Source organism: Vigna unguiculata, chromosome 6 (assembly GCF_037176805.1).
Source record: "Vigna unguiculata cultivar grain cowpea cultivar isolate G323 ecotype 2 chromosome 6, ASM3717680v1, whole genome shotgun sequence".
In the NCBI taxonomy this organism is placed as follows: Eukaryota; Viridiplantae; Streptophyta; class Magnoliopsida; order Fabales; family Fabaceae; genus Vigna; species Vigna unguiculata.
Window position 1 is genome coordinate 43,939,021 of NC_140797.1, and position 11,577 is coordinate 43,950,597.

At 28.4% G+C, this 11,577-nt stretch overlaps 1 protein-coding gene and 1 pseudogene across 3 annotated transcripts; both read right to left on the reverse strand.

The window, feature by feature from the left end:
• Positions 1 to 3,748: 3,748 nt before the first annotated feature.
• On the reverse strand, positions 3,749 to 7,175 carry LOC114186565 (nuclear transcription factor Y subunit C-3 pseudogene; annotated as a pseudogene). Of its 2 annotated transcripts, none has more exons than XR_014995522.1 (2): positions 7,141 to 7,175; positions 3,749 to 4,614 (listed from the first exon to the last, which is right to left on the reverse strand). The product of XR_014995522.1 is annotated as a nuclear transcription factor Y subunit C-3 pseudogene, transcript variant X2 (transcript). The 2 variants fall into 2 exon arrangements; XR_014995521.1 differs by lacking the exon at positions 7,141 to 7,175 and adding an exon at positions 5,055 to 5,206.
• Positions 7,176 to 9,262: 2,087 nt separating this feature from the next.
• LOC114186567 (nuclear transcription factor Y subunit C-6-like) lies at positions 9,263 to 11,303 on the reverse strand. Its single transcript, XM_028074511.2, has 2 exons — positions 11,173 to 11,303; positions 9,263 to 10,131 (listed from the first exon to the last, which is right to left on the reverse strand). Exon 2 carries the CDS (start codon positions 10,121 to 10,123, stop codon positions 9,452 to 9,454), a length of 672 nt encoding a protein of 223 aa, XP_027930312.1. The 5' UTR covers positions 10,124 to 10,131; positions 11,173 to 11,303; the 3' UTR covers positions 9,263 to 9,451.
• Between the last annotated feature and the right edge of the window lie 274 nt (positions 11,304 to 11,577).

Consider the following 11,577-nt stretch of genomic DNA (forward strand, 5'->3'; position numbering starts at 1 on the left):
TAGGTTTTAGTGATTTAAATTGTAATACTATGATATATTTGCACATTTAAAAAATATATATAAAAAATTAATTTTTTTAGTTAATTTTATTTTATTTTATTTTTTTAAAACGGACCAACGGATCAGGACGGGTTGGCCCGTACTTTGGCCCGTCAAATTGATGGACTGCATGGGACAGGCTAGAACAGACTGACGGATTAACATTTTCAACCCAACCCGTCCCTTTTAACACTAACTGATGGACCGACCCGTTGAATCTGGCCCATTTTGCCACTCCTACAAAGTATCCATAATTGTTTTAGTCTCAATTACACTGATAACTTCAAATCAAATGTTTAGAGGGTATCCCTTATTAGAATCATTTTTATACACGATTTTGTATGTCCCTTCTAACTATTAAATTTATTTGGAAAGTTAAATTGTTTATTATGAAAAATATTAAATTATTACTTCCAATTGATTAAAATATATTATTTTCAATCGCAATCTCCTCGATTTAGAAAGTTATGTATACATATCATTTTAACGGTAATATTATACAAAACTATTTTTTATAAACTGTCAATATTGTAAACACCCAACTTTATTTTTTTATTAATTTAATATATAATATCAATAACTTAAATTAGTAATTTTTTTTGCTATCGATATCAATTCTAAAAACTTCCATTGTATATTTTTACTAAAACTTTTGTTAAATTTAAAAGAAAAAAAAAATCTAATTTAGTTGAAAGTAAATATTTTTTAAATTAAATGAAAAAAAATATGTGCTACCACATTTACTCAATTTTTTTGTTAAGGTACTCTTCGCTAAAAGATAAATTTAAAATTTTTAAGTCACTCTTTAAGTTAGTTATTAAGATAAAACAAAGTGTAAGGTGAATTTGATTTTTAACTAGTGAACTTGCATATAATATAACTGTTCAATAGAGGTACAATTAATCTTATAGAAGCGGTTTCGATCCTAGAAAGGTAGAATTATATTATTATATTAATACTTTAATTTTCTTTATTAATAATATATTATACATACTATAAAAAAAAAGTTAAAATTTGTTGAAGGGGTCTTCTTTTTTAAAAAAAAAAAATAGTTGTTTATCATAAATTTTAATAAATTCATCTCATTCTTATTCTCAATCTTCTTCCTTTTTTATGAAATTGACATCCTTCATTTCTTTCTTTTAAATATCTAAATCTATAGAAGTAATTAGTGTAAAGAATTCTACCATACAAAGTCAATCAACTTCATATTAGGATAGGTTCAAATTTTTCTCCTCTACCTGATAGAGAACCTCTAATTTTTTGTGTGCATGCAGTTTTCTCTAGTTGTATGTGATTCTTCTATTTTCTAGATATATTTTCATTTAGTCATGGTTCTTAAATCATTATTCAATCGTTCTGGGTTGTAAATATAGGATCGTGATAACCAGAGACATTGTGCAAGGAAAGAACGGTGATAAGAGTCTTACTTAAGATAAGAGGAGCTGATCATTTAAACTACTTTAAAATGATAATTGATAATTGTAAATGATTTGGTTAAGTTTGATTTAGTGAAATTGTGAGAAATTATGAAATATTTATTTTCGATTATTCTTTTAAATGCATTAGCTTTTCTTGTGTTGTTGTTTTTTTTTGTTGCAATGATATTATATTAATATGTGTGTAGGAGTAGGAACAGATGTGGTCAGTAGCTCAACGAGCTGAAGTAGTCAATCAGTGATGCTTAGGATAGTGATGGTTTAGAAGATGATGTCTTTATCTTTCTTTTAAAAGATTGCATGAAACCTATTTCTCATATTTTGAAATCCTGTGAGATATTTAGATGTTTAAGAAATATCATTTTAAAAAATGTTAAGAGATTGTAATAGGCTGTCAAACTTATTCTATCCTTTCAACTCACTCTATATAAATATGTATTATATTCTAAATATTTGTGTTATTAAATAATAACTTAAAGTTGTTGAGTTTGAAATTTTGAGTGCTACATTATAGGAGTTTTTCTTAGTGTTTGATATGCCAAAAAAAATAGGTGACAATATGCTAAATAACATTAATCTACATGTTAACCTTAATTTCCAAAATATTTCATGACCAAAGGATAAGAATGACTTTGAAATTAGATTAAATTTGATTATAAGAAAGCGAGTAAAAAACATACTCTTGTTATTTTGAAAAGGTCAATTAATACTCAGTTCCAGAAAAAACTGAGTTCTAAAGATAATCTCACAAAATAGTTAAATTAAACTAAACAATAATTTGATGTAAATTCATCAAAATAAATAGTGTAATATAAAATATCAGAAATCTAACAATAAATAACAAACAGATATACTTATATATGTAATTAAAAGGTATAAATAAGAAAATATTCTTACGTACACTAAATCCTGTATTCTGAATTAAAGAAGAGAAACAAAAGAAAATGTATAATAATTAGAAAATAATACCTAAATTAGAAAAGATTAAAAGTGAAATTTAGTAAATAGTTTAAGGAAAAAAGAAAAAAAAAGTTAAAAGCTAACATTTTAAAAAATGTTTTTAAAAGAATATTACAATCTCATATATTAAAAATTGTTTACTAAAGATTGCATATAAGGTTAAAGAAATCCTTAATTAGTAAATATAGTTAAAAATGAGTTGAAATGATTCCGAGAAACCTCAAGAATTAAAAGGACACCAACTGAGTTTTTTCTATTTTTCTCATTCTCATACAAATACTACTTTGTATAAAAAAAAAAAGAGTTTATATTTTCTTGATTTTTAATACAAAAAAAAAAAGAAGAAGTTGAGGTTGTTACTTCAATAAAAATAACAGTAATATCACAACACCTGATTAAGTAATAATATTTGAATAATATCATTAAATATTTAAACACACATGTAAGAGATTATATATAAAAACTACAATATTTAATAAGGAAAAATACACACTGAGTCTATATATTCTTAAATAAGTAAAACGAAAGATAAAATTGTCCAATTAAATTTTAAAAAAAAGTGAGATATATCTCCATTGTGATAAATAAAGAGAGCATATTATAACCCTAACTATCTCCAAATCTTTTATGTCAACTGTTCATGCATAGAGCCAGCAGTATCTCATTCATCTATCGGTATATCTATCTATATTTTAACACCAAAATAATTTTTATGTCTATTTTACACCGAACTTTACTACTTTTTATTAGCCCCTTTTTTATAAATATAACATTTCATTTTTTTCAAAACCATGTTAGAAATCTATGTCGCTCTAAATTCCGAATAAAAATAAGAGAATAAAATATCATATAAGGATGAAAACTCATAATTTTAAAATGGATAATGATAGTATGATACTCATATTTTGACTCTCATCTTTTATTTTTTTTTTTCTTTACGTGACTTAGTGTGGATCATTGATTAATATACTACTATCTTTTTTTTCTTTAAAAAATCAATGATCCACTTTAAATCACATCAAAAAATAAAGATTAAGAGTCAAGAAATAAAAATCAAAGTATAATTTTCCGTTTAAAATTAAAATGAAAATAACGTCAATCCTTTTGTCTAACTAGACGTAGATCTCATCGACGGTCTTCTGAGTAAACCTCTCCCCTCCTTATACCTAACATTTTACTACCATAGGATTGACATTTTACTATCATTGTTCCCTCTATATACATCTATATATCTATATATATAATCAATGCTCCTACGTCGTTTACATGCACAGAATCTGGAATAGAAATAACTAAGCATCAAGTTGCCACCGAAAAGAGTTTGATACGTTTTATTTAATTGAAATCAAAAGTACTGATAGAAATTGAACTGGAAAGGGAAAGAGAAAGGTTCATTTAAAGTCGAAGATACAGACCATAAAATTATCCTTAATGAGCACTGTCTTCACTTGGTAGCTTTTATTTGTTCAATGATCCTCGGTATTGGAAGGGTGTTGTTGATCTGGGATGGGATTGAAGTTGGAATTGGGTGGATTTGCAGCGGATGAAGAAGAAGCATTCCCAGGAGCAGCATATGGTGGTGGTGGAAATGACAGATAAGGGTAAGGAGTATTCTGATTTGGCGTTGGAAGCACTTGATGAGGTCCCGCCATGGCTGGGACTGTGTCATCCCCAGGAAGAACATCAACAAGAAAATCAAACATCTCATTAATTGAGATTGCAGATGCAACATCAGTCTGCTGAATTATCTTCCTCCTATCATCCTCCACGTGAGCCCAAGACCTCATTGTCAGCTCCATTATGAACAGTTCACAGGCCTTCCCTAACAGCATAGTAGCCTCACTTGATACCATCTTCACATCATCATCAAACTTCATGATCTTCTTAATCCTCGTCAGAGGCAATTGACTCTTCAAATCAGGGTTCTCCGAAATTTCCTTCATCTGTCTTTCCCAGAACGTTTTTACCCGTTGCTGCAACTCTTCTCGCTTCTTCTCCTGTATACCTTGCCCATCATTGCGATACCCTCCACCATAGGCTGAAGCCACAGGCACACCAACGGTCTGAGTTGGAGGGTTGGATGCATGATACTGGTTCATGCCTTCACCTTCTTGTGCTGCACCTGGAACAATTCCTTTTCCTGCTTGTCCACGCTGGTTTTTCTCCATCTTAACTGCTGTTATTCAATTCATAGGATAAGCAATAGGATTCATGAAAAATGGACATCGTCTATGCCCTAACAAAAACCAGTGTCATCTCAAATGAAAAATTGATCCAATTCACACTTGGTTCAGAAATTGACCACATTTCTCATATAGCTCTTTCAATCAAGAAGATTCCTCAGGTTTTAAGTGTGAAAAAGAATCATTAAGGTAAAATTTGTAAGAAAAATCAAATCTGTACAATAATAGAACTTTGGACATCTTGTTTGCGTAGTATAGCCAATCTTAGACACCAAACCCATAGTGCTACACACAATTAGAATCACAGTAAAAATTGATACTTGACATTAAAAATTAAAGCTTTTTCCGACAACTAGCAATGACTAAGAACAACAATATATATTATAGTAGAAAACATAGAAGGACAAAGACACGGAGAAGAAGATATGTATACCTCGAATTTGTTTTGATCGGAGTGAAATTTCAGTTCCCAAACAATGAGAGCAAATTTTAAGACAAAAGAAGGTGATAATGAAAGTCAAAGAAAGAACTGCAAATAGTTATGCTACAATTTTATGACAAAGTGTCTCGCACTGGCATTTATTACCTGTAAAATAAATTGTTTAATTTAACTATAAAAATATTTTTTAAAACAAAATACAACTTTTCTGAAAAAAAAAGAAGAAAAAACTATATACTCTTCAATAGACAGTAGAGCACCAAGTGTTATCTAAAAAAGCCCCACTAAGCTGTTTCAAAATTCTTCGTACAAATGACTAAAGAAAATTGAATAAAGATATCTATTATTTATTTTCTTTTATATATATATATATATATATATATATATATATATATATATAGGAAATGAAAACTTTATTTAACTTACTAATTATCAATATATAGCGCTACTTTGTTTTAAAACTACAATATTCTTTGTATGACAAAAAGGTTCCTAGCAAAAGTAAATAAATTGTGTTTATAAGATTTTTTTAAAAATAAACTAGTTTTTCAAAATTTCCATGTTCCTATTCCTATATAAGTAATTAGATTTTTTCGAATATAACTGTTTATAAAAATTAGTTACAATTAAAAATATTATTTTAATGTACTAAATGAACTATTTAAATTAAAAGTAGTCGTTTATAAATTTTAAGAACTTTCTGTATAAGTAATTCTTTTCACTTTATAAACAACTTTCTTTATATTCAAAGCAACATATGAATATATATGTACGTGAAACATATATTAAAATGAAATTTTTATTCATAAAAGCATTTCAAAAGAGGGTTATTTAAACTCTTTTTTTCCTATTTTAAAATAACAATTTTACTTTTAAACAACTCTAATTAACATGCCAGTTAAGCATCCTTTACTCACATTTATTGTTTTATTTTATTAGTCATCAATTCAAATTAATAAAGTTTAATTTAGAACTAGAATTATTAAAATTTTGCGAACTTCAATAAAACAAACTACAATTCTGCGTTTTAAAATAAGAAATATTTTTGTCAAATATAATGTCAGGATGAGTAAATATTTTTCATTAAAACTGCTATTTATTAATGTTATCCACATTTATTAATTATCGGTTACAAAATGCAAAAGTCTCATCAATTAAGCTAAAAATATTCAAAAGGCAAAGTTTTTTTTTCTTCTTTAGTTTGTCAACCAGACAACTCAGAACCTTTGAAACATGTCTTTGAAAGCAAAACTGACCAATACAATTATAGATAGAAACATAAATATGTTGTATGAAATTAGATTGAATCTTATCACCAAATAACAATTAGAAAACACGGAGGGGATAGTATAAACATGATTAGAACCTACAAATCCTTGCACAGCCCTGTTAATATATATATATATATATATATATATATATATATATATATATATATATATATATATATATATATATATATATATATATGGTGGATATACATTTACCAGCTATCAGTTTCAAAATACAAAGGCCTCTTTGAATGTTTTGAAAAAAAGCAATGTTTTGAATCTTGTCATTGAAAAAAAAAATAATTCACCAGTAAAACCAACTAATATATGTGATACATAAACACAGCTATAAAACACATAAAAAGAATATGAGAATGGATTTAGTGATTTTTTTTCGAATAAAAAAACACTAATTTCTCTTAATTTTCATGTATTGAAGGATCAACTTCATCTTTTAAAAAATATAAAAAAAAAATCAATTAATAATTGAGAAAAGTTACGTAAAAATCACCGAATCCGTCCCTATCATATACTCAAGTAAATAAAATGTTTCTAACATTGAATTACATAAAATAAATTATTTTTATTACCATTCAAAATCTTAGGCAATTGAGATTAAAAATTAAATCTTTCTCGCAAGAAAAGTTAGCAATAATTAAATAGACACCAAGTATATATGTAATGGTATAAGGTGGCATGCAACCTGGAAAATAAGCAATTCCAAAATGAAATACACAAACACGAATGTATGAGCATTTGATCATCGATGACAAAGAAGAAAATCAGAGAGAAGAGAAAAAGAGATATACCTCAACTTTGTCTTGATTAACACTTGAGATTTCAGTTCCAAACCAAAGACAAAAAAATGAAGAGATAAATAAGGTAGTAATAAAAGTCAAAGGAAGAGGTCAGTTTCGATGGTCCAATAACTTCTTTATTTAATGATGAACGTGTCCTCGTTCTAGCATTATTAATTAATATTAAATATTACTATTAAGATTAAATATGTTTTTAGTTCTTAAAATTTAATTTAAAATTAACTTTGTTTTGATTAACAATTGAGATTTTAATTCCAAACCAAAGATAAAAAAATGAAGAGATAAATAAGATGGTAATAAAAGTCAAAGGAAGAAGTCAGTTTCGATACTCCAATAAATTTAAAGTTTAAGTACTAAAAATATTATTAACCCTTATTATTAATATGAAATGCGTTTATCGGTTACAAAATGAATTAAATTACAATAGAACAAATGATGACTAGCATGCATCCCATATGATCTGTATCGAGCGAGGAGCACACTTCTGTTTTTACAACTGTTTGTAGATGATTTCATGAGGAAGTCAAACATTTTGATGTTTTTAAAAGTCATATAATTTCATTAAAATTATTGAATTAATCAAGTTATAATTTAATCATTTGTATCTGTTTAGATATCAATCCATTTGCTCTTGTATCATCAACCTTATGGGTTTCTCTATAATTTATTTGATTAATTTTTCTTCATTCAATTTATTCAGAACGATGAAGTCTATCTATATAATTACTGAATATATAAACTTACCTATGCTTTTCACTCCGCTCAACAATTAACACTTTTTTCTTTAATTTTATGTAAACATAGAGATTAATTAACCATCTGTTTGGTGGATCCAATAGAATCAATAAATTATTATACACTAATTTAATTAGTGAATTTTTTTCAGGCTTTAACAAGCAATTTTTTAGGGCATTCCATTCACTTCACCGGTTTCATATGTCCAGAGCTCACAAATTCCAATGCCTTTACAAACTTCCAGATCGCAAGAAATGTTAAAAAATTAAATGTGAATTTGAGTTTCATATCAAATTAAAATGATAAAGTTGAACAATAGATATATAAAAATAAATGGTGTGTTAGTAGAAGAAATGGTTTGTCACTTCATGTGGCACCAAGTGTTACATGCATAAATCTAATCAATATTATGAGCTCTTTCAAAATTCTTTGCCTAAATGACAAGATATTTGAACAAAGATTATGTAACCATTTTTCATAATATTTATGTCTTTTTTCCTATATTGTATTACATACCTTAAATCATAAAAATATATCGCTCATTTTTAACAGAAATGATTATTTTTTGTTTAGCATAATATTAATTTATAATAAAAACCAAAGATGACCGACATGCATCTCATGTTATCCGCAGTTAATATCGTGCATATGTACTTCCAATTTTGCAACAAACTCTTCTAGATGAGTTCATAAATGAAGCAAAGCATGTTGACATTTTGCAAGCCATAAATTCTAAAATCATTGAATTAATAATCAAATTAATTCTCCTTATATTTCATAGAATTCCACAAAATTCACAGCAAAAACAGAAAATCAACAAAATAAAAAGTCAAATATCTAATCATAATGACTCACTCATGACCTCTTTATCTTTCACTCTCCATTTTTTTTTTTCATTTCTTTGTCTAAATTGATGATCTTTCTCTTCTTTCACCACTGTCACTTGACAATTTAAAAAAATATATATATCTTTTGTATATATAGAAAAGTTTAATATAAATAGGTGATAATCAATGTTTCTCAAAACATCAACTTATTAAATAGCTCAAAACCACGATATGCATAATCGTTGAAATAAATCATATTTCAAGATGATTCACTGATAAATCCGAATCAAACTCATGATTACAAGCTTAAAGTTTAGTTCTATCCCATCAAACAAGTATTGATCAATAACCAAGAATGGAAAAACATAACTCTGACAAAGAAACATTCATCTGACATTTATGGTAAGCGTAAAATAGGTATAGAAAAAGTAAACTTTTTGTAGATGTAAAAAAAAAAGTAGTAAAGGATTAAAATATTACTGTCCCAAATGAAAATACTTGGGTTGGATTGGAACCTCCAATATAAGAAGGCAATTTTCAGAGTTATCCATATCAAATCTGAAAAAATATATATATAGTTCCACACATTTATATTTAATCCACACCAAAACTACAAAATCCAATGTAAAATACCCCTCATGAGTTTGTCTTTCGGGTGTTTTTATTCTGCATGACATGTTTTCCATGTCAACTTTTATTAAGAAAAGACCATTGTTTTCACCAAATACCTTTTATTTTGTTCAATCATCTGAACTAGGAGGAGGGTTTTGCTGATGAAGAGTTGTAGGAGCAACATAGGGTGGTGGTGGGCCTGCAACATGTTGAGGAGGTGGCATATAAGGAACATTCTGGGTTGGTGTTGGAGCATTGCCTGCAACCAATGGATCCATCACTGTGTTTTTGTGATTCCCAGGAAGGGGAGCAATATCATCAAGAAAATCAAACACATCAGTCTTTGCGATTGCAGATGCAATGTCACACTTCTTGATTGTCCTCCTATTGTTGTCCTCGGCGTTAGCCCAAGCCTTCATTGTGAGCTCCATTATGAACAGTTCACAGGCCTTGGAGAACACCACAGGAGTCTCCGCTGCAACCAACTTCACATCTGGATCAGTCTTCATGATCTTCTTAATCCTCGACAGAGGCACACTGTGTTGACTCCTTATATCAGTGCTCTCCTCAATTTCCTTCCGTTGTTGTGCCCAAAAGCTCTTCACTTTTTCCTCCATCTGATCCTGCTGTTGCTGGTGTCGGTAATTGCATCGGAGACCATAGGATGAAGGAACAGAAGAACCAACGGTCTGAATAGGAGGATTGTTAGGGTTGGACTGATTTTGGTTCTTGTTATGTGCTTCTTGTGCAGGAGCAGAACCGATTCCTTTTCCTGGCTGACCATGCTGGTTTTGCTCCATGCTAGCTGCTGCAATTGAATTCAAATTAATCTCTCAACAGTCACAGAGCAACAAAATTCAAGAAAAGATTATCACCATATATGCCCTAAGAAAAAGCGTTAAGTGATCTCATATAAACATTGACGTTGGTCGGAGTCAATTGATTCATATACAGCATGTGTCTAATACAGATCTTTGAACCAACATGCTGTGAGAAAAAAAACTTCGCAGATATAGTGCAAAATCATGCATCATATATTTGCCAATTCAGACATTACATTGCCCTTTTTGAGGTTACGTAAATGTCAAATGTGTCAAACCTTTGAATCATGTAAGAAGGATTATTTTCAGTACCCTTATGATCAGAATTATAGACAATACTGATATTTTAACAGACAATAATGTGGGGAATCCAAGTGGATGTAATGAGTAAACACAGATGAATTTGTTTATCAAATGGATAGTAATAATAATGATGCACATTTTACCATCTTGTTCACTAAACAAACATAGCATATACAGTAAGAAAAACATATATGTAATAAAAAAATTGTCATTTGTGGAGGTCAGCTATGATACAGAACTAGAGCATGTCTCAGCTCAATAAAAATCAAGAAGACTCCCCAAATTAAGTGTAAAAAAGATAAAATGGGAAGAATAATATTATTCTACGCATTATGTTTGCTAGTATATACATGATTAGATCTCACAAACTCATTGCATAACCCTTTTAAACCGAATTAACAAAACAAATGAGTTGAACTTTAACCCCGGAAAACTAAGATTAAAAATTAAAGCTTTTTTTTCCAACTTCTAGCATTAATTTAAAAAGCAATAATCAAATTTATACATAATGAGGGGTGCATATATATGCAACATTTACAACCCTAGAGCAACAAATCACCACCTATTAAAAGTCATGAGCATTAGCAATACCTTTCAAATTTGTTATTGGAAGAATTAACTTACAAAACTAATTATAACTATAACATGTGGGTAATGAAGTAAAATCGAATTTGAGGTAGCAAGAAAAAAAAAACAAAGAGAGGAAGAGAGAAGAAGGGTTATACCTCAACTTTATTTTGAACAGATTGAGATTTCAGTTCCAACCAAAGAGAGAAAGTCGAAAAGAAGATGGTAAAGAAAATCAAATAAAGAAGCACGAGTTTGTTTCAATGCTACAGTTTCATGTTTTTGTATGACAAACGTGCTCCTTATACTACCATTTATTACTTGCTCAGAGTGAACTAATTTTTTGTACTCTAATAAAGATAAACATTATTTCAAAATTATTTTTTCAATAGTAACGTTGCTCAGTGCGGATAAACACGTTTATTTAATATTAATTACAGGGTTGAATATGATTTTATTCTCTCAATTTTAATCTGAAATTGAAATTTGTTTTTATTTGAAACTTTAATACATTTTGTTTTCCAAATTTTAAAAAGTTTGTTTGAAGACCATAATATATCAAA

Excerpts from the sequence above, each read along its gene's own strand:
- LOC114186567 (XM_028074511.2), bottom strand. The coding sequence starts at position 10,123 with ATGGAGCAAAACCAGCATGGTCAGCCAGGAAAAGGAATCGGTTCTGCT.